The sequence below is a fragment of the Protopterus annectens genome, chromosome 5.part1, assembly GCF_019279795.1.
Source record: "Protopterus annectens isolate FY-2018-M chromosome 5.part1, PAN1.0, whole genome shotgun sequence".
Classification (NCBI taxonomy): Eukaryota; Metazoa; Chordata; order Ceratodontiformes; family Protopteridae; genus Protopterus; species Protopterus annectens.
In genome coordinates, this window is record NC_056736.1 from 735,229,910 (window position 1) to 735,255,011 (window position 25,102).

The 25,102-nt window shown below is 37.8% G+C and overlaps 1 protein-coding gene across 5 annotated transcripts in view; it reads left to right on the forward strand.

Moving 5' to 3' along the window:
* DCLK1 (doublecortin like kinase 1) overlaps positions 1 to 25,102 on the forward strand; it is a 2,564,464-nt gene that overhangs the window by 2,244,537 nt on the left and 294,825 nt on the right. For all 5 annotated transcript variants that reach the window (XM_044073374.1, XM_044073373.1, XM_044073375.1 and 2 more), the window contains exon 7: positions 17,601 to 17,688. In XM_044073374.1, the coding sequence (XP_043929309.1) occupies positions 17,601 to 17,688 (88 nt within the window). The remainder of the gene's footprint in view (positions 1 to 17,600; positions 17,689 to 25,102) is intronic.

Genomic DNA, 25,102 nt, shown 5'->3' on the forward strand with positions numbered 1-25,102 from the left:
GATTGTACTTGCTGAGGTCAAAAATCCCTTTGGTCAAACAGAAAAAAACATTGTATAGTTCATGGAAACTGAACTGGTCATTTTTTTTTTAATGTGAGATCACGAAACAGAAGGGATTGACAAAGTTGCACTTTCCTCACTGTAGAAATTTCCCTTGTGTCCTGACTCAGTTTTCTGTAGCCTTTATGAACATCACCTCAATCACCCAAGAAAATAGCAGTCTGAATGGAGAGATAAATCAGCAAGCAAAAGACAGTAGTATTGCTGAAATGGAATTCACTCTCATGTCTTGGTGAGTATTGTAATGATGTGGGCCCTGTTTTTTTTTACAAAGTCTCACCAAGATGATGCTGATATAAAGACTGTATTTTATATAGCATATATCATGGATAGAAGTAGGTCAAAAATAAAAAAAGATAGCTGAGTGCACAAGACCCAGGATAAAAAAGTGCCCAATCCTTTTAGGCACACTGGTGCCAGGACTGGAAAAATGACAGTGTAGAATCCTCAAAGTACAGAAACATTCCTACAATGAGGCTAGGCCAGGCTCAGGGGAAGGATGCACCCCCCACTGTTTTAGAAGGAAGAAGCAGCCCACACAAATCACAAAAACTGATAGGCCAAAGAATAGCCATAAAGACAGCAGAGTGGACTATTGAGGATAAGAAAGAAATGATGTATTGTTACTAGTATGCAAAAAGCCCAGAATTTCCAGAAACAGGATATACAAAAAGATTGAGAGAGAAATCTGAGGAAAAAAAATACTTCCATAAGAAAAAACTGTCAGAAGCCTCAAATAAAAATCTGTCTTCATTTATACAACAGATTTGTGAAAAACATTATATAGACCAATAAACTTTGATCTGTTTGGAAAGAGAAGAATCTGAGGAAAATATAAACAACAAAACCTAGAGATTTTTAAAACCTATAAAAAAGACATATGGACATGGGAAAGAAAGAGAGATTTGCTAGGGTGCAATATTTATGCAAATTTGAAGGCCAAATTAATCAACAGAAAAAAGGCAGCCCCAAAAATATTTGAAGAGAAATATAGGCAACGGTATCCAGATATGGAAAATTTCACAATAAAAAATAATAGCACAGAGGAAATTTAGAAAAGAAGATTAGTAAAGTAGAAGTTAAAAAAAATAAAAATTGAAGTTATGGAGTACCTGTGAAGTGAAGGATTTGGTGTAGAAGTCTAATACAGGTTACATCACAGCATGATGGAGTGAGCCCCCAAAGTAAGGAGAAACAGGAAGATCAGAAAACATCTGAACAGGAAATATGGACATGGGAAAGAAAAACAGATTTAATATGGTGTAATATTTAGGCAAAGGAGAAAGCAAAACTAACCAATACAAAAAGACCAGCACCAAAGATATTTGAAGAAAACTTTACAATACAAAAAATAAGAAGACAAAGAGGAAAAGTAGAAAAGGAGATTAATAATGGAAAACTTAAAGAAATAGAAATTGAGGTTATGGAGTACCTGCGAAGTGAAGGATTCAGTGTAGAAAATCTAACTCAGAAAGCACCACAGCAGGATAGAGCAATAGACATCCAATTTAAGGGTAAATCAGTGGAAAGGGAGGGAATTGGTCAGGTGCTACATGAAGATATTTTGGAGCCCTCCACAGGAAACCAGTATAAATGTTCACTTCATGATGGACAGCAAGAGAGGGAACAGGAAAATGTGGAAAGTCTGACACAGTCAATGTTGTGGAGTGATACTGTAGGCCATTGAATTCCCATATGACAGAGCAACGAATGACACAGGATGAAACTGAAGAGAAAGTGCCTCAGCAGGATGCTATAGAACTCTCTATAGAATGTCCACAGAGAATGGAGAACAAAAAAATGTGCCCTTAGTTTAGAAGAAAATGAGCTAAGAGAAGAGTTGCTTGATTTAATAGAGATAGATAGACATATTAAGATCAATGAAAGATATACAATGCAAAAAGTCAATAAAACCCAAAAAGTCTGAAGTTTGATAAAACACATGAACACAGTAATTAGGACTGTCCATAGAGATCCATGCGATATAACAGAAGTAAACAGGATATACTATTGTGCAGCTAAATTAATAACAGATAAAATTCTACCACAAGAACACAGGGTAGTGAAGAAAAGGAGGGGGAGAAATCAAATACCATCATGGAAGTATCAAATAGAGAAAACTATAAAGCAGTTAAGACAAGTGTCACTATTAGAAAAATATAGAAGAGGGAACAGATCAACTAAAATACTCAGAAAGGTATACGGGATAAAAGCAATGTGCAGTATTATTACGGATCAGGATCTGTCTTGTAAACTGCAAATGATAAACTAAAAATCTCAGCACAGGCAGGAAAACTTAAAAGATACACAGAGAAATATAAAGGGAAAGTGCAAAATCAGGAATTTATAGATGACCCTAAAACGTTCTATAGAGAATTGGGAACCAAGGTAAAAGGCATTGAAAGAAACCCGAAAAAAGAAGAAATAGATACATTTTGGAGAAATATCTATGAAGATCCTGTGGAACATAACAAAGATGCTAAATGGATAGAAGAAGTAAAAGAAAAAATAAGAAGTTCAAATGTACAGGATATGAAATGGGATGAATTAACAGCCAGAGAGATTGAGATGAAGTTAAGAAAAGCCTCCAATTGGAAAATCCCAGGCCAAGATGCAGTACCTAAATTCTGGTAAAAACATATTAACGTCTTTGCACAAAGATTAAGTCATGAGTAAGAACTATTTATATGCACACCCTGAGCAGACACCAACCTGGTTAACAGCAAGAAAAAACAATGCTCCTACTTAAGAGTGAACCTACAAGTTATCCTTAAAATTATAGACCAATAATTTGCCTTCCGACGATGTATAAACTATACACTGCAATTGTTGGTGATGGAGTTTATAGTCGTTTAGAAGAAAATTCAATCATGGCAATATAATTAAAAGGTAATAAAAGAAAGTCATATGGAAGAAAGGATCATCTGTTGCTAAATAAAGTCATAATGGGGAACTGTAAAAAGGGGAATAATTAAGTATGGCATGGACTGACTATAAAAAAGCATTTAATAGTATGTCACATTCATGGCATGGTTTTTGTGCTAGTATACAGCTCAGCAAGCTCCTGCCTGGTGCCCTGCAGAGTTCTACAGCAGCAGCAGAGAGACAAAAGAGAGACTTTGGAGTGATTAAGTATCATTTTTCTGCATTTTCTTGCTGCCTTTAGCTAATTCCACCTAAAACACTGATTTTCTAGAGTTTCTGTGATTTAAAAAGCTTGTTTCAGCTGCATATTATACTTATTTTACTGCCTGTACTTTAACAAAGTTGTTTTTGTGTTTAAATTACCTGTTTAACTGTTGTAGGCTACAGACTCAAGTGTAATAGCCATTTATGTTTATTTAAAGTGTTTTTTTGATTGTATCTGCTTTATTTTCTGAAAAAAAACCAAAAAAAAACCAAAAAAAAAATACTTGTTTTCCCACATTTCTAAGCTAGTAAAGTCCAGTTTTTATGTTAGTGCTGAATTCAGGGCTGTGTTACAAGCTTCTGTGTTTGCCCATACATTAGTTGGATAGAAGGAAGTTTCTCTGTTTACTGTGAGAGAGGGAGCTTTGAGCAGCCTATCTGTCCCTGGAGGAGTGGTTTCATTCCAGAAATTAGTAGTTTATTGGCCATTTTGGGCTAATTTCGATCTCTTTCATTTCCTGCTATAAAACCTGCATTTGCAAGGTTTTTGTGGTAGTATACAGCTCAGCAAGCTCCTGCCTGGTGCCCTGCAGAGTTCTACAGCAGCAGAGAGACAAAAGGGAGACTTTGGAGTGATTAAGTATAATTTTTCTGCATTTTCTTGCTGTCTTTAGCTAATTCTGCCTAAAACACAGATTTTCTAAAGTTTCTGTGATTTAAAAAGCTTGTTTCAGCTACATATTGTACTTATTTTACTGCCTGCACTTTAATAAAGTAGTTTTTGTGTTTAAATTACCTGTTTAACTGTTGTAGGCTACACACTCAAGTGTGATAGCCATTTCTGTGCATTTAAAGTGTTTTTTTTTATTGTATCTGCTTTATTTTCTGAAAAAAACAAAAAAAATACTTGTTTTCCTGCCCTTCTAAACTAGTATAGTCCAGTTTTCAGGTTAGTGCTGAATTCAGGGCTGTGTTACAAGTTTCTGTGTTTGCCCATACTTACTTGAATAGAAGGAAGTTTCTCTGTTCACTGTGAGAGAGGGAGCTTTGAGCAGCTTGGAGGAGTAGTTTCAGCCCAGAAATTAATAGTTTATTGGCCATTTTGGGCTAATTTCTATCTCTTTAATTTCCCTGCTATAAAACCTGCATTTGCGTGGTTTTGAGCGCTGGGCAGCGCTGGTTAGCTAGGGTATAACTATTCCCAGCTCCACAAAGTCTACTCTTCAATTCTTCCCTTGGAACTACACAAACGTTCAACTTAAACCCTCAAACCATTCACTTCTCATACCGGCACTTACTCAAAACTCATAGCAAGCACTAATAAACCATAGCACTAGACCCCCCTATACTGTAGAGAAGGACAAGGCTCTCTATTCGACCTTACCAGCCAATCAGTAAAACAGTTCACAGTACCTATCCAGGCATGTCCAAAGGGCAGTTTCAGGTGTACTCTCTGGTCCAACTGGTGAATCTGGGCATTTTGAGGAAATGTTACAATTGCCTCATGTACACAGACAACCATCTCCTCCTTCCACCAAACACTAATACATGCGAGAAATGCAATTATACAGCCAAACTGGAGGCTAAGCTCTCTCAACCCAAGACTGGACCAGGCAGTCAAGAGGAGAAGGGAATTACTTGCATCACACCACCAGTCTCACATAGACCTATGAAACCAGCACCGGCAAAAAACACACATAAATACATGAAAACATACTCAGAGGCTCTAAATAAAAATCTGCAGAAGCAACAGAGACCTCCAAAGCAGACATCCAAGCAACCTCCACCCCCCAACACAAACCATGAAACACATGCTTCACAAAACCAGTGTGCCACACAATCACAGCCCTTAAGGCAAAATAGCATACCCAACACACTAGTATTAGGTGACTGTGTAGTCAGGCACACTGACGTCCCACTCACTAGGCTGAACAAGGAGAAGGTTACTGTTAGCTGCCTATCAGGTACCAGGATCCGTCACATAACACAAGTACTCAGGTCACTCCAGAACAAGTACAAATATGAGTCTGTCATTGTCCATGTTGGTGTAAATGACCTGAGCCATACCTCCCTGGACTAAATGAAAAGAGACATGGAGGAACTCCCTGATCACGTAGCCCAAGCCAGTATGACTCTGACCCTGAGTAGCATCCTGCCCTCACCAAGAATGATACCATGGTATAGAGAAAAAAATATCAATTTCAACAATTGGCTAAGCTTCTGGTGTGATTCAAAGGGGATCCAGTGTCTGTTAGCCTGGGATGACATGCTCAACAAGCCACGCTGCTTCACTAGAGACGGCTTGCACCTGTCACCCTTAGGCTTTCGAATACTGGTCAAGGCTCTTGCCACCCCCATAGTGCCTTTTTTAGGCAAGGCTCAAAAGACAAACCCACCACCATAAATAGCACAAGTAACAAAACACTGAGGGTAATGCTACTCAATGCCAGAAGCCTAAACCTCAAAATGCATGCACTCAAGGCACTCCTCAGTATGGAGAAAATCAATATATGTACAGTAACAGAAACCTTGTTTAAGGCTCCAGAGAGCACCCCAGCACTACCAGGCTACAACTCATACCATACATTTCAGCCACAAATCCCAGACCAAAATACAAAAGGTGGGGGAGTATCCATATTCATCAAGGATACCCACACCTCCAGGTTAGTGGCACAGCATGATGCTACAGAGATCATCAACATGCAACTAACAATGGGTAAAACTGCTATTCAAATTATAGCTTGCTACAGATCACCCACCATGTCCCAGGACCCCCACTCTGCATTCCTGGAAACACTGAGAAACATAAAGGTCATACCAAACACCCTGATACTGGGTGATTTAAATTACCCAAACATTAACCGGGAGAACTACTCAAGTACAAACTCCCTTGCCCAACATTTCCTAAAATTTATAAACTCAAACGCCCTGGATAAACTGGTCAACACCCCCACCAGAGGTGACAACATATTGGACCTGGTCATCACCAACATGGGTGACCGATGTTCCACACTGGAGGTCAACCCCTCGCTGGTTAGATCTGACCATAAACTAATCACTCTGGATATCCACATACCACCACCACCCCCGGTCAAAGAAACCACAGTGAAAAACTTTTCAATAGCAAACTTTACGTTACTTAAGACCGAGATGGGAGGTTTCAAAGCCCCCATGCTAAAGGATAACACTGTCCAAGCTGCAAAATCCTTTACTAATGAACTCTATGGGCACCTACAAGAATGCATGGATCGTGCTATCCCAAACAAAACCAAGACTCACTCCTCCATGAAAAGGAAACCATTCTGGTGGACTCCTGCCATAAACAAGCTGTACAATAGAAGGAGGAAACTAGTACAGAAAAGAGTAAAATCCCAAGAAGGGAAGACATCCCTAATCAGTATCAGCAAGAAACTACGTTCCCTCATAAAATCATCCAAGGCTAGCTTCGAAAGAAAAATTGCCATGGACTCCAAAGATAACCACAAGACATTTTTTAGCTATGTCAAGAATTTAAGCGGCAATTCTCAGATCTGCTCGGAGTTAGTGCAGAATGGCTCAAAATACAATGAACCGACCAATATAGCCAACATCCTGGCAGACAGGTTCAGTGCAAACATCACCCACCTCTCACCCCCAAAAGAGCCCATAACTATACCAGAAGAATGTAGTGCCCCTGAAATCACAGAGACTCAGGTTAAAACAGCCCTCTCCAAAGCCAAAAATGCAGCATCAATGGGACTGGACAGTGTCCCGGTCTGCATCCTACATGAGCTCAAAAATGAACTAACCCCTCACCTAAGCATACTGTTTAAACTCAGCCTCTCCACAGGCTACATGCCCACAGAGTGGCACACAGCAACGGTTATTCCACTCCACAAATGTGGAGCCACAATGGACCCCAGGAACTATCACCCTATAAGCCTGACTAGCTTGGTCTGCAAAGCTATGGAGTGCGTCATCATGGATCTCATTAACAGAGACATTGGAAACCTCCAAACACTGGACCCTACCCAGTTTGGCTTTGTTAAGGGCAGATCATGCCTCCTAAACCTGGTGGACTTCTTTGAGACAGTTACCAAGGCTATAGACGAGGGAAAGGTGGTACACAGCCTACTTAGACCTTGCAAAGGCCTTTGGCACCATTCCCCACTCAGGTATTATAGACAAGCTCACCAGCCTGAACATAAACCCCTATGTCACGAGATGGGCTGCCAACAGGCTGATGGACAGAACCCACATGATAAGAGTTGCAGGAGCTAGGTCTGACTCTAAACCGGTTACAAGTGATGTTCCGCAGGGCTCAGTCCTAGGGCCCTTCCTGTTCAGCATATACTTCTCAGAGGTACAGGCAAGCACAGGAGGACTGTGGCTGACCAAGTTCACAGATGACTGAAAACAAGGGGCTATAATTGACTCTCTGGCTGACACAGACATCCTTCAAAAGGGTCTCACTGAGACAGATATCTGGTGTCAAAACCATAGCCTCAAGCTAAATGCCAAAAAGTGCATAGTCATTCCCTTTGGAAAAAACAAAGTACCCACAAACTACCACGTAGGTGGTAGTCCCCTAAATATGGAAGACGTAATAAGGGATCTGGGGACCCAAGTAGATAGTAACCTCTCCTTTGATAATCACATTGCCAAAGTGGTTAGAAAATCCTTCTATGTGGCCCACCTAATCACAAAAGGGTTTGCATCCAGATCGAAAGAGGTCACTGGGCCCCTCTACTCATCACTCATCAGACCCATCATAGAGTACAATGCCGCATTTGGGATGTACCTTACAAGACACCTGCAACAATTGGAAAGACCACAGAAGTACCTCACCAAGAGGACTACTGGCCTCAAGCAGATGCCCTATGCAGCTCGACTGAAGAAACTCCAGCTGTACTCAGTTTCATACCGCCTACTCAGAGGTGATCCCTGCCTGACATACAAGGCCATGTCCAATCCAGAATTGATGGACATGCTCCACCTAAAGAAAACCATATCCCCTCGAGCCACATGCTCCAGGGATCTAAACCTCACCACAACAATAAATAGGATGTGCTGGAGGGATAAATTCCTGTCCCAGAGACTTCCCATGCTCTGGAACAAGATTCCAATCTACATTAGGCAGAGCTCCTCACTAACCCTCTTCAAGAGAAACCTTGACGAGTGGATGGAAAACAGAAAGTTTACCCCAGGGATCACTTCAATGGCTCTGCTGGACAGATGCACAAGGAACTAATCTAAGGGGGCGGCGAAAGCCAACACATTCCAGCTAGTCTTATAAATGCCTTTGGGCAGATAGCCTAGTACCTACCTATGAACCTATGAACCTATGGATAAAAGAGTACTTAAAAATGTATAAGATACACCCTACACTGATTAATTACATTATAGTGACCATAAAACAGTGGCAGACCACTTTGCAATTAAGCCATGATAAAGGGCAAATTATTATTCCTGGGATAAAAATTCAAAGGGGGATATTCCAGGGTGCCTCCCCATCACCATTGCTATTTTATCTTGCCCTTAACCATTTAAGCTGTCTACTTAACAGATTAGGCCATGGCTATAATTTGGCTCCTAGAAAACAACAAAGTGTGAAGACTCTCATCTTCACTTTGTCAATGATTTAAAACTGTATAACTCATCAGATAAGGAACTTAAAGCACAACTGCAAGTAGTCAAAACTCTTTCATATGATATAAGAATGTCATTTGGTCTTGATAAATGTGCAAAAGTAACCTTTAAGGCAGGAAAACTGCAGCACCAAGAAAACATCAGTTTAGGACAAGAATGTGATATAAAATAACTTGAGTGAGAGGGAGTATATAAATATTTGGGAACTGATGAAGGATCAACAATAAAGCTTGAACAAATGTGAATAAAACTTAGTAAGGAATATTTTATAAGACTTAAATTAATCCTGAAAACAGCATTGACATGTAGGAATAAAATTCTAGATATAAACTAATTTGCTCTTTCTGTCCTAACTTACAGTTTTGGAGTAATTGATTGGCCCCAGACTGTGTTGGATAGATTAGACAGGAAAACAAGAAGGATGCTTCATGCTCAACAAATGATTTATAAAAATCAGTGCATACCAAGATTATACATTGCCCATTCCAAAGGAGGTATGGACCTCCTTAAAATTGATTACATGTATAGATCTGCAGTCGTGCGACCGCACAAATATCTGCTGACCTCATAAGACACAAACGTAGTGAAAGTTTGGAAACATGAGGAGAGTAAATCTAAGATAATGACTCTGCTTAGTCTAGGAAAAGCTTATCGGCATCAAGCAGGAATGGAAATCAAATCAGAAGTAGATAAAAATCAGGCAGCAACTGAATGTGCATAAAAACGAAAGAATATAAGGTGAAAGATGAGAAGGCAAGAAATGGGGAAAATGTATAATATAGTTGCAAGTATAGAAAACTTCTGGAAGAACCTCATGTTGATCAGGATCAAATGCAAGAATTGTTAAGGAGAGGCAAAGTCAAACCAAAAGATGAAAGGTTAATATTGGTGGCTCAAGATAGTGGGCTATGTACATATTGGTTTACAAAGTCAATTGAACATGTGGGAGAAATAGACAAATATAGGTTTTGTAAAACAGAATTGGAAACAGTCACACACCTTGTTGCTGGTTGTGACATAATAATGATAGAAGGACTGTATACTGAAAGGCATAATAATGTGGCAAGACTGTTGCACTGGGGATTGTGCAAACATTATTGTAGTGAAGTGGCAGAAACACACTGGAAACATGAACCACAAAGCATCGTACAAAATGATTTAGCCTACATCACATAGGATCACCCATTATCAACAGTTCAAAAGATAGATGCAAGAAAGCCAGATATAGTGGTCCGTGAAAACAAGACAAAAGTAGAATTGTCAAGATTTTCAGGCAGAAACGAGAGCAATGTGGAAAAAAGATACCCAAACAGTTCCAATCATAGTAAGAGCAAAGGGTCTTATAAGAAAGAGTCTACAATCGTATTCTGATATGTTACCAATACATGTAACTCCATACGATCAGCAGAGAGAGTCATTACTGGGCACACTGCGGGTGCTGTGAAGAACACTTTTGGCTGACATCAAAGATTGAAACAATACTAATTTCATGAATTTAATTGTACTTTGACTTAGGAATGGGGTCCATTCCCATCATGGTATTAGAAACCCAAAAGATTTGGAGAAATTAAAAAAGAACAAATAGGCCACAAGCTTATTGGGATTAACCCAGTCAACAAAAAATAAATAAGTAAATATATGCACATATACATAGAGTGGGAGGGGGATGCGGCCACATTGTAGCAGGTTAACAGCCACCTTTTTAAATGTTTCTGTACAGGATGTGTGTGTGAAGTTAGTACTTGGAAACAGTGGTCCATATCTATCAAATGCTACAAACTGGTTTTGCATTTCCAAGGAAAGGCAAGTATTTCTAGACCTGTCATGAATAAGCTTCTGTCATAACCCCCCCCCCACACACACACACACACACACACACACACACACCCACACACACACACACACACACACACACACACACACACACACACACACACACACCCACACACACACACACACACACACACACACACACACACACACACACACACACCCACACACATAATTCCTAAGGCATAATGTTTGAGATACTCTACCCACCTCCTAAGGCATAATGTTTGAGATACTCTACCCACCTGTTATGATTAACAGATTTAATAACTCCTTTCCTTCTATCTAAGATCTGGTATCAAATATAACTCTACTGAAGCTACAGCCAGTTAATTTGGAGAGCAAGTTTATTATCTTAATACTGTCCTACATGTGGCATGTTTAAACTGCACTCAGCTGTTGTATATTGTCAAACTAAACTGTAAAACTGGGACACAAATAAATTATTAATAGGCATATTTTATTCTAAGCTAAAGGCAGTGAAAGTAGGACTTGACAGAAATATTTGTTTAAATAGGTGCATTTCTGACAGATTGTTATTCAATCTTGCACAGTTCCAGAATTTTTTTTTTTAAATACATTTGGAAAGTACCATTGGCCATTTAGTTTGCAACATTTAACTACACAATGATTTGTTTCATTAGCTGAGTACCAATTTTCAGAGCGCAGAACTGCGACTCTCATATTCTATTTAACTGCTAACATTTTCAAGTACATTTTGTTTTTTTTAATCATATTTTTTAACAATATATCAACAGCAAATACATATTATGCCAGCAGATGTGATGTGGAAATTGATGCATCCACATTTAAATTCTTTACCGTCTGAGCCATGTATTTTGTCCTATATTAGCATAAAAGGACATACAGTTAAAGTTAGAAGACTGAAGCTGAGGGCAGAGATACAGTTGCAGTTTGTGTTGGGACAACTTGCGTTTGTATCACTATTTGCTATGTTGTGTTACATTCTACTACATGTAACAAATGTCATCAGTGGCAGTTATTTTGAGGACCACAATGGTTTGGAATATTTCACTTGCATTTCTGTAAGTGACTCGTATAGGTTCATAGGTTCATAGGTTCATAGGTTCATACTAGGCTATCTGCCCAAGGGCATTTATAAGCCTAGCCCATAGTTATGTGGCTTTCGCCACCCCTTTAGTTTGAATAAAAACTATGCCTATCATTTTTCTGTGCCTCTGTCAAGCAGTGACACTGAAGTAATCCCTGGGGTATATCTGCGATCTCCCATCCATTGGTCAAGATTCCTCTTGAACAAGGCCAGCGAGGTGCTCTGCCTCACATGTACCGGGATTTTGTTCCACAGCATAGGGAGTCTCTGGGTGATGAATCTGTCCCTCCAGCACGTTCTATTTATAACCGTGTCAAGGTTTAAGTCTCCCGCCCTTGTGGTTCTGAGGGATCTAGATTTTTTTGAGGTGAAGCATATTCATCAAATCTGGGTTTGACATGGCCTTATATGTCAGGCACAGGTCACCTCTGAGCAAGCGGTATGAGACTGAATAAAGCTGGAGTTCTTTCAGTCGGGCAGCATAAGACATATTTTTGAGACCCTTTATCCTTTTGGTGAGGAAAAATACTAAAATAGTATCTTGGCACAATCTGAAAAGAAAATACGTTACATTACAATCAGAAAATAGTGACTAACAGAAATGTAAGTGTTGCTGATGACTGTCCAAAATTGTTAAAGCTGATCACCTATGCACACTTGTTGCTTCTTGTACAGCATTTTAAACAATTCACAAACGTACATGTTTTTTTTTTATATAAGCCATAATTAATGACATTTAAGTGTTCTAAAACATTTCTGTGCTAAACATTCATAAATAATGTGGACAAAATGGCTAAGAACACATCGTGATGATTACAAAAACAGTTCTAATAATAATACGTATTAACAAGTTAGGCCCACTGGACACACAGTCCCATTTCAAGGGCGACCTGGAAGTAATGGCCAATCAAGTGGCTTGAAAAGGGTCTCATAGCAGGCAAATGAGGGCTAATGAAATCGAACCATGTACCACAAGAACTACAGCTCACGGCCACACCAGTTGACAGACTGTTCTTAGAGCAACACTGAAACTATACCACTAGCCATCACCACTTAACAAAACATTAGAAAACTTTGATTTTGAATTTCCAGTCACTGCTGTCACCCCCTTAAAATCCCTTACCTTCACTGTATTACTAAATTCATGTACTAAGACATAATAGTAGGGGATTAGTAGTGGGTCAGCTCACCACAAGCTTTTTGTTTATTATAAACCCACAAAAAAGACTAAAACGAACTATTTTATTTATTTATTCATTCATTTGTTCTTCACTGGGACAGTCCAACTGGACCTTTGCCCCTTTTCTGTGTCAGCCTGAGTAGAAAAGCTCAAGACATAAAAAACATGAGCAAATGAGTTCATCTTTATTCATTCTATTAGTGGCCGCTGCACATATACATAATGTATTCTATTAAGCACAATTAAAACAACACATATATCACATAACATGTATTCCTCTATGCACTACTAAAATAATGCATGCATAATGTAACTTAAAACCTATTTAAGAGTGTGCCATAAGGTGTAGTAATAAGAAACAAACTGTTTCATGCATTTTCTGATTTGATGTGTATATAGAGCAAGAAAATGATTGAAGTAGTGTTCTCGAGCTGAATCAGAGCTCCTCCAAATTACCTATAGATATGGCACCCTCTTCAGGACTGTTTCCTCTGGGATGCACCCAGAGAGTGCCAGGACACTGAGTTGGACTAGGAAAGCAAATAAATGAAAAAAAAAAAGCCACTGAAAACCACACCTAATACTTCCCTTTAATATGCAAGTCAAACTTTCTCCAGAAAGGCTTCTGGTGAAACTTTGACTTCCATATTAAAGTGACGTATTAGCTGTGGTTTTCAGTGTTTTTTTTTTTTTTTCATTTATTTGTTTTTTTCAACTGAGCTACTAAATTTACATCCATACACTGCTGTGTTTTACTTGCTTACTTAATGGATTAGGAAAGTAATTTGGAGCATGAATGATTAATGATTAAATGAACGAATGAATGAATGAATAGCCCATAGAAATATTATGACTGTATTTTTGCAACCTTTTTTTTTTAATTGAGTGCTCTGTTTTCTTAAATTATATATAAAGCAATGTATCTTAAGGCTTAGTAGTATTAGAATGTTATGAAGCCTGTAATTCAATTATTTTATTTGCTTGTACTTCACACAGATTACACACACATATATATATATATATATATATATATATATATATATATATATATATATATATATATATATATATATATATATATATATATATATATATATATGGATCTACTTTAACTTCTTGAAAAGCCAAAATGTCAAGTTGTCAAATGGTGAGACGGAAACAATGAAAGTTTACATTCACAAACGTCCAGATCATTGTAAGTTTTTCCTGCGAAAGGAGTCAGTTGGCCAATGTAGTGAACTTGCCCTTTTCACCACTGTAATGTAATTTCAGAGTTGGTATATTTAGTTGGGAGGGGTGGGGATAGGGTTATTTGCTTTGTTTTTTTTTTTAAGCTTTGTTGGGCTATTGTTTACTTACTTGGGGAAAATTTATGATGATCTGGACATTTGTGAATATAAACTTTTTTACGTTTCCATCTCACCGTTTGCAGCTCAGTGTTATGATAATTCATTAATTTGCCATAGATCCATATATAAATATATATATATATATATATATATATATATATATATATATGTGTGTGTGTGCAGATATATATATATATGTGCAGATATATATATATATATATATATATATATATATATATATATATATATATCTATATATATATAAATATTACATAAGCAAACATTTTTACAAATTGCTGCAATGTTCACTCATGATCCCTGTACTACTGAACTTGGAATGAATGGTGGAATCACTGTAGAACATGGGTAGAACTTTATAAAGGATGGCCGTGAGAGAGAATTATCCACATTAGTACATGCATAGAACTTTATAAAGGGCGGCAGTGAGAGAGAATTATACACATTAGTACATGGGTAGAACTTTATAAAGGACGGCAGTGAGAGAGAATTATCCACATTAGTACATGGGTAGAACTTTATAAGGGGTGGCAGTGAGAGAGAATTATCCACATTAGTACATGCATAGAACTTTATAAAGGACGGCAGTGAGAGAGATTTATCCACATTAGTACATGGGTAGAACTTTATAAAGGATGGCAGTGAGAGATAATTATCCACATTAGTACATGGGTAGAACTTTATAATGGACGGCAGTGAGAGAGAATTATCCACATTAGTACATGGGTAGAACTTTATAAAGGATGGCAGTGAGAGATAATTATCCACATTAGTACATGGGTAGAACTTTATAAAGGATAGCAGTGAAAGATAATTATCCACATTAGTACACGGGTAGAACTTTATAAAGGACGGCAGTGAGAGATAATTATCCACATTAGTACACGGGTAGAACTTTATAAAGGACGGCAGTGAGAGAGAATTATCCACATTAGTACATGGGTAGAACTTTATAAAGGATGACAGTGAGAGATAATTATCCGCATTAGTACATGGGTAGAACTTTATAAAGGACGTCAGTGAGAGAGAATTATCCACATTAGTACATGGGTAGAACTTTATAAAGGATGACAGTGAGAGATAATTATCCACATTAGTACATGGGTAGAACTTTATAAAGGATGGCAGTGAGAGATAATTATCCAAATTAGTACATGGGTAGAACTTTATGAAGGATAGCAGTGAAAGATAATTATCCACATTAGTACACAGGTAGAACTTTATAAAGGATGACAGTGAGAGATAATTATCCACATTAGTACATGGGTAGAACTTTATAATGGACGGCAGTGAGAGATAATTATCCACATTAGTACATGGGTAGAACTTTATAAAGGATGGCAGTGAGAGATAATTATCCACATTAGTACATGGGTAGAACTTTATAAAGGACGGCAGTGAGAGAGAATTATCCACATTAGTACATGGGTAGAACTTTATAAAGGACGGCAGTGAGAGAGAATTATTCACATTAATACATGGGTAGAACTTTAAAAAGGACGGCAGTGAGAGAGAATTATCCACATTAGTACATGGGTAGAACTTTATAAAGGACGGCAGTGAGAGAGAATTATCCACATTAGTACATGGGTAGAACTTTATAAGGGGTGGCAGTGAGAGAGAATTATCCACATTAGTACATGCATAGAACTTTATAAAGGACGGCAGTGAGAGAGAATTATCCACATTAGTACATGGGTAGAACTTTATAAAGGACGGCAGTGAGAGAGAATTATCCACATTAGTACATGGGTAGATCTTTATAAAGGATGGCAGTGAGAGAGAATTATCCACATTAGTACATGGGTAGAACTTTATAAGGGGTGGCAGTGAGAGAGAATTATCCACATTAGTACATGGGTAGAACTTTATAAGGGGTGGCAGCGAGAGAGAATTATCCACATTAGTACATGCATAGAACTTTATAAAGGGCGGCAGTGAGAGAGAATTATACACATTAGTACATGGGTAGAACTTTATAATGGACGGCAGTGAGAGAGAATTATACACATTAGTACATGGGTAGAACTTTATAAAGGACGGCAGTGAGAGATAATTATCCACATTAGTACATGGGTAGATCTTTATAAAGGATGGCAGTGAGAGATAATTATCCACATTAGTACATGGGTAGAACTTTATAAAGGACGGCAGTGAGAGAGAATTATCCACATTAGTACATGGGTAGAACTTTATAAGGGGTGGCAGTGAGAGAGAATTATCCACATTAGTACATGCATAGAACTTTATAAAGGACGGCAGTGAGAGAGAATTATCCACATTAGTACATGGGTAGAACTTTATAAAGGATGGCAGTGAGAGAGAATTATCCACATTAGTACATGCATAGAACTTTATAAAGGACGGCAGTGAGAGAGAATTATACACATTAGTACATGGGTAGAACTTTATAAGGGGTGGCAGTGAGAGAGAATTATCCACATTAGTACATTGGTAGAACTTTATGAAGGACAACAGTGAGAGAGAATTATCCACATTAATACATGGGTAGAACTTTATAAGGGGTGGCAGTGAGAGAGAATTATCCACATTAGTACATGGATAGAACTTTATAAAGGACGGCAGTGAGAGAGAATTATCCACATTAGTACATGGGTAGAACTTTATAAGGGGTGGCCATGAGAGATAATTATCCACATTAGTACATGGGTAGAACTTTATAAGGGGTGGCAGTGAGAGATAATTATCCACATTAGTACATGGGTAGAACTTTATAAGGGGTGGCCATGAGAGATAATTATCCACATTAGTACATGGGTATAACTTTATAAGGGGTGGCAGTGAGAGATAATTATCCACATTAGTACATGGGTAGAACTTTATAAAGGACGGAAGTGAGAGATAATTATCCACATTAGTACATGGGTAGAACTTTATAAGGGGTGGCAGGAGAAATATTCTTTTCTTAAGGTGCAGAGACTTTAGAGATGATAAGGCAGATGGGAGTACATGAATCCATTTAAACAAGGGTGTGGGAAGTTTTGCTCCCCACCAGAATGTTACAAATTTGTACAAATGGGATTTTGGACTGTTTGTCTTGTAAAAGTGGCATTTGCAGAGCTGCTCTGCACACCAGTGTTATAGATCAATGTCTGTGCATAACAAATAAACTGCTTTTGCTGTTAATGTGATTGCATACTAATGCTGACTGAGTCAAAATGTTATTGAATTCTGAACCTTCTACTCTGCAAGTAAGAATGAAACTATGTAACGATTTTTTTTCTAGTAAAACATTTCAAGTTGGTTTCCTAACAAAGGAAAACACACTTTAAATGAAACATCTCATGGGTCAGCCATTTCTGTCTTCTTTCAGGGCTCTCAGCACAGTGGTTCCTCAACATCATTAGCGTCTACCAAAGTATGCAGCTCCATGGATGAAAATGATGGGCCAGGCAATGAAGGTAAAGTGAAACCCGTTTTAAAATCTTCAGACCTCATGAATTCTATGTCTCCTTTGATCATGAGTTCTAAGAGCATTTAAAAATAGTACAGTCAGCTAGTAAAGGTTGTTACTTGCCTCATTATTTCACAGATGGTCAATTACATAAGCAGTACGGTGTTGAACACTTGTGAAGCTGTTCTACTGTGCGATCACTCTTTCTTGTAGTTGAACATCCCCCTAAACATTTTTCATTGTATGTTGAAAATACTTAGACTCTGCATAAAAGATAAACAATCAATTCTACACCACAAAAACATGTATTTATTTATTTATTTTACATTTGTTAACCAGGTTAGTCTGTCTGAGCTTTTGGCTCATTTTCAGCAGAGACCCGGGGAGAAAAGCTCCACATAGTACAATTCTGATTAGCATTTTTGACATATATCCTGCAAAGAATTTTGTAAGAAAAGCTTGCAACATAAGGAGAGAAAATAAACTATCATAGTTAGACAGTACAGCATCATTAATACAATGGTTAAAAAAAAAAAAACAGACAGGATGATACTTTGCAAAATATTTATTAAAATAACTAAGTTAGTCATTAATAGATAACCTAGATACAAAAGCAGAGATATGTTTGAGGTAGATACCATGCTGAGTAGTTATAAGCATTTTTAACTACTCTGCGAATGAAGAAAAGTTAGAGGTGAGGGGAGATACTGCAGGATGAGAGGGTAGTAGTTTCAGGGTGGACATCACATTAACATCAGTTAATTCATCATGGCATATTCATTGTGTGTGTGTGTATATACATATATATATATATATATATATATATATATATATATATATATGATTCTCAAATATTTTTTTCTCATAACAAAGTGGTTTGCTTTCCTGAGGTATTCTTATCACATTACAAGGAGAAAAAAAGAGTGATGCAGGGACGCCTGTACTACAAAGACCAAGAGATGATGGGGAAAAAAAAAAAAAATATATATATATATACATATATATATATATATATATATATATATATATATATTTTTTTTTTTAGTTGTTTTTATCACCAACACAAACAAAGTTTGAATGGACAGAAAAATAAGGGACTTTATTTAATACCTTCCTTCTTTGCAGATAGTTATGCTACATTTCCACTAAGGGACATGCTATTGTCGTTTGTATGGAAACTGGATACGATCATTTGTAATGGTGTATTAATATTTGTAGAATAAGACTTTAGGCCAGAAGCATTATGGAATACAAGGAGATTTGAACCAGCAATGTAACTATGTAGATTAAAGATGATGAAATTCCAAGTGATTGACGTATTCCCAATGGGAACACATATTTTCTGGAACCTAAAGCAGAAGTAGGATATGCAGGATTATCCCCAGCATACAAGGTGTTCAGCAAGAATTCGTATGTGATTTAAGCAGAAATTGCAACAGAAGGAAAAAAGCACAATACTCAAACAAATTGGCATAGAAGCCACATTTGTATTTATTGTTTTAATGACAATAAAGTTACCATTTTTGATATTAGATATTTTTAAATAAAGTTCTGCATTTGTTACAGTTGTGATACTTCTATTTTACCAAAGAAGTGACGTGACACACATTAACGGTGTAATGCCTGACTGATTTAGTAAATATGGACTACCTTAATGTAATGCCTGACTGATTTAGTAAATATGGACTACCTTAATGTAATGCCTGACTGATTTAGGAAATATGGACTACCTTAAAGGAGAGCTAAGAAGAAGGAAATGTGACTGCTCTATGAAATACTGGTTTGTAATATGATACACAGAAAGTAGTAAGTAGTTATAATCATTCTCACTAAATAAATAAAATGACAGGAGAACTTTATATTAGTTATATAAAAAGATGGTGAGGTCGTGTATTGAATACTGCGAATGTAATTATGGTAAGTCGATGAATGCTGAAGGAATGCATGCTTCTCCCCACCCTCGCAAGGGGTTGGACTTTTTCATAAATAACTTCCAGTTATTTGATATTGTTAGGGTAATAAGTTTCACTTTACATTTCTGGAAAACATGCAGATTGCAAAATTAGGAATAATCAAACTTTGCAGAGGGAAAAGTGAGTGTCCTCGAACAGGTGAAATGATCAAGGCTCTAGACATTCATTAGAAGGGATTAAAAGAGAATTGTGCATTTTTGAAACAACTGGTCCACAGGCTATACATTATTGTTGACATGTCAGGATTTCTAGTTCTGGTAATAATGATTGCGATGATGTCTGCGAGTGACTAGAAATTTGGCAGATGGAGAGCATTATCTTTTCTTTTAGAAGGAAACAACAGCGGGATAATATTTATTATAATAACATAATATAAAATAAAAATAAAAATAAAAAAATAGTAAGAGACTGGGGAATAGGCTGAGGGATCATAGGCTGGGAGGACAAGACTTTAGGGATACATTAGGGATCATAAAAAGTAGAATATTTTTATATTGAGAATATTTTTATATTGAGATGTAAGCCTGAACAGGAAATGGCAGAAATTGCATTGACTTACGTTTTTTGGCCTGTTATGGTTCATTAACACTAAGGTGGCATTATACTATTCTCAGTGAGAATAATTACATGAACTGTTAATGGGATGGGAAATCTCATAAAAAGGATAATGTTATAAGCTTTATAAGACTGCATTTTTATATTTTTTAAAGAAACAAATATCAAATACTGAACATGATAAATTAATGAGATTTGGCTGTCAGTCTGTTTTTTTTCTGCCTGTTTGGAGGATCACAGTAAAATGGAGTGCCAGTTCTGTTAGAGGTTGGTGTAAATTTCAATTTTAATGATAGCCATGTCAATGGACAGGACAAATGACTGGTGATATTAGGAGACTTGAGAATAGGATGGGTCCACCAGAGAATCTTTATATGCCAATGGAGCCATTTTTTATTAAATTGAAAGAGCTGATGTTGCAGTTGCTTGGGTATTAGAAGAATTAGTTTAACTGGCAGTGGATTGTTACTTGGTTACATTTGTACTGGATGTGAAGGGAAGTCTCTGCTACTCGGGGATTGTGAGGGTAGGTGAATGGTAACCATTTCAAATTGCAGGACCAGATTCAGCAAGTCCTGAAATGTGGAGACTGAATGGCCAAAAAATTAATTTGCATTTATAACAAGTATGGGATGGCTTTTCTCTGAATATTCCCTTCTCTCTGAGGTATGACAATCTCAGAGTTGGTATATATAAATTAGGGAGGTTTGGTGGATTGTCCCCACCACAAAAAAAAAAAATGAAAGGAGAAGTCTTCAACATTCACTCTTCTTTTACATTTTGGTACTTTTTAAGTGTCCTAACATTTCAACAGAGTTTGGGCAGTACGTAGTATTGTTAGTTTAGTAGTGTTAGAAGACATTTGGGGGGGGGGGGGCAAGAGAACTGGTGATATGTACTTTGTTTATTACACCAATATCTGTAGGAGAGATTCCCAGATTTATATGGCTTATTTCTCATGAGAAAACTACTATATGATAATGGCAGCTGAAATGTCCCAAATAATACTATCAAGTCATGCAACAGTTACAGTGGATATCAACACAGAGGCGCAACTAAAACTAAATACTGCTGTTTCAGTAACTAATATTGCAATACTCTCTGTTTCCAGAAATTATTGCCACAGACGATTAAGCTGGAAGATGAGGCATTTGGAGTGAACCAGAATGAGTTCAAGGACAGGTTGAAAAAAATGAATTGATAGAATTCAGTCAAAGGAAAAGAAAATGTGATAGCTTTGCAATGGAGCAGTGGTTAGGCTCGTTGAAAAAACAGAGCAGTTGCACCAGGTGGAGGGTATGTAGAAGATGTAGATGAGAACAGAAGGAAGGACAGGCAGAAAATGATACGTTAGAAAATGAAAGAGAGTTGAAAAGGAGAATTGTACACATATTTTTATTGAGTAATTCTAAGGCAAGAGAAAACTGAGTGCTCATTATATCAGGTTTACATTCTGGAAACAGGTGTGATAACAGATAATTATGTAAATATTTTGGAAATATTCAGCAATTATTTTGAGCAATTTGTGCAGAGGAAGAAAGGCGTGAAAAGGGAATGATGGGGGAATGAGATTACTGGATGCGATCTGTACGGGTTAACTGCTAGCATCTGTTGGCATGGAAGAGTAAAAGCAGGAGGTGGATAGTTTAACAAGAGAAATTATAATGGGAGGAGAGCTATAATATTCATAGTAGACACGAACAAATTGCTGGGTACTATAAACAAAGCGGTGAAAATACAGGAAGCACCTCCTTGAAAGAAATACTGATGGAAGGTAAGGATTCCCACAGAAACAAATTCATGCAGATCTATTTCAGTTCTAAATCAAGATTATAAAATAATAATAGCATTTTTGATGTTCAGGCTGGTCCCAGTTTTGACCGGCTTGGTTCATCCGGATCAGTTGAGGGGTATCCAAAATTAGAAAGACATTTGATAATGTGATCAAGTCAGTGTCTGTCATTCGTGAAGCTCAGAGGAAGAATCTGTAATTAATAATGGTCGATTCTGATGACCAAAGGAACATTTGACATACTTAGATAGGATTACGAGAGTTTTTTGAGATTACGCCTGAATTTTGGGATGTTGTTGAGTGCTACCTATAGGTAGAAGTGAGTGCTGAGTTGTCTTCTCCCTTTGGCATGTCTAAAGTACCAGGTGCGGGTGTTCATGGCATGTTTAAAGTACCAGGCACGATTGTTCATGGTATGTTTAAAGTACCATGTGCGGTTCTTCATGACATGTTTAAAGTACCAGACACGATTGTTCATAGCATGTTTAAAGTATAAGGCGAGGTTGTTCATGGCATGTTTAAAGTACCAGGCATGGTTGTTAATAGCATGCTTAAAGTACCAAGCATGGTTGTTCATGGCATGTTTAAATTACCAGGTGTGGTTGTTCGTGGCATGTTTAAAGTACTAGGCACAATTGTTCATGGCATGTTTAAAGTACAAGGTGAGATTTTTCATAGCATGTTTAAAGTACCAGGCACAGTTGTTCATAGCATGTTTAAAGTACCTGGCATGGCTGTTAATAGCATGTTTAAAGTACCAGGCATGGTTGTTCGTGGCATGTTTAAAGTACCAGGCATGATTGTTCATGGCATGTTTAAAGTACCAGGCACAATTGTTCATGGCATGTTTAACGTACCAGGCATGATTGTTCATGGCATGTTTAAAGTACCAGGCACAATTGTTCATGGCATGTTTAAAGTACCAGGCACGATTGTTCGTGGCATGTTTAACGTACCAGGCACGATTGTTTGTGGCATGTTTAAAGTACCAGGCACGGTTGTTCATGGCATGTTTAAAGTACCTGGCATGGTTGTTAATAGCATGTCTAAAGTACCAAGCACGGTTGTTCGTGGCATTTTTAAAGTACCAAGCATGGTTGTTCGTGGCATTTTTAAAGTACCAGGCATGGTTGTTCACTCTCCCTCCTCTTGTTTGCTATTTATCTGAATCTCCTAACAGCAACCTTGAAGCTGCCTGACATTGCAGAATTTGTAATGAGTAGGGTAGAAGGGTAGAAGTTAAATTAACCTTGTATGCTGATGCTCATCTGGATAGCTTATTTGAGTTCCTGGTTAAGTTTGGTAAAAAGTCAAGCTATAAAATCAATCTAATGAAGATGCAAGCTGTATTAACGAACCTTGGGTCCGCCATGGAATTAAGGAGTCATAACTTCAGTTGTGGGAAAATGAATTGATTAAGTACTTAGGGGTTTATGCGGCAACATTGGTAGAACAGAGAATTGAAGTGGGAAATGTAAATGGAAGTGTTAGGAATGTTACAGAAGTGGTTGGCACTAGAATTAGGAGAAGACCGGAAACTCCAGGCAGTATAGATATGTGAACTATCAGCCTTACTGGTGGGGTATAGGGATAAATCCCTGATGACAGCCCATGTGCCCTGAGTTTGATTAGCAGCTCGGGCACATGATGATATAAGCAGGGGAAGATGGGCATGGCTATCCTGGGGTGGGAGGGATTGTATGGGTGGCAGGTGGGTCACTCACAGACTGGTAAAGGCTATGACATGAACAGACTGCCAAGCCAGTGGTGACACACAGGCAGGGAGACCCAGGGCCCAGCAGTGGTGTGCTCCTCTTGGAGGCAAATCTCATTATCTGCCAGTCTAACTTGATATCACCAAGCAAGGGGATGTGAGGGGCTTAGAGCCAAAACTGAATAAACTAACATGTCATGATCAGCAGTTTCAGTCCTGGGGTCCATTCTAATCCTGTTCTTCAGAATAGGCCTTTGGGGGAGGGTCTGCAACTCAGTCTGGTGTGGTATACAAATACCAGACTACTGGTCTAAAAAATTATAGTGGGTGGAGAAGGCTAAGGAGAGAAGCCATCCTGCTGTGTCAGGTCAAGATGATCAAACATAAGCCTTGAGCAAAAATAAAAACAAAAAAATGTCTGTATTGTCACTGTCTTTGTATATCTTCCAGAAATTTCTACAGTTCCACTTGACCCTGAGAATTTTCTTTTCAGGAATTTATTATATGTATTTGTTAGAGATAAGGATTTGTTATCTAAAGATTTGGGGAGTATTGCCTATTAAGGCTTCCCAATTTATAACTTTATTGAAGGGTGGGACTGATTAAGGTGTTTATTTTTTGAAATGCAGAGTAGTTTCCCTAGCTGGAAAAAGGCTTCAATTTCCAAGCAAGGGTATAATTTTCTAGAAAGTATATGAAATGATGTCTATGCCTTGCATAGGAATGTATGCCTTTTTCTAAAAGATTCCTCAGGAAATAGCTGAGATTCATAACTGGGCTTGAGATTTTTTGGGGTTTTGAACCATGGATGTTTCTACTGACTCTTTTTAAGGTTCTACTGGATTTACAAGTGGTTTGCAGCATGTAAGTGTATGAATTAGTGAGATCATGAAGGTAGCACAATGGAATCAATTGGCAGAGGCTTTGACCTTTATTACTTGACTTAGATTCCAGCAAGGCTTTGACTTAAATGGCTGAGATTATTTGATGCATAGAGTTTTGACAGAGGTCTGAATACTGAATACATATATCTCATGAAATATTGGGTAAACAGAAGGTGTCTGAGTGGAGAATTGTAGAGTAGAACACAGTTGCCCAAGAGTTTGGTCAGTAAAATATATAAAATGTTACATTTGGTTCAAGGCAGAAAGAGATTCTCAGATCTCGTTCTCAGCTGGGGTGCTTTTTGTACCGATACCGCAAGCATTGCCAGTGTCTGTGTTATTTTTCAAGTGATTCAGTTTCCTACCACACCTCAAAGATACACAGAAGGTGAACTGGTGATCCTCTAAACTGCCTGTAGATGTATATGGTGTGTGTGTGTGTGTGTGTGTGTGTGTGTGTGTGTGTGTGTGTGTGTGTGTGTGTGTGTGTGTGTGTGTGTGTG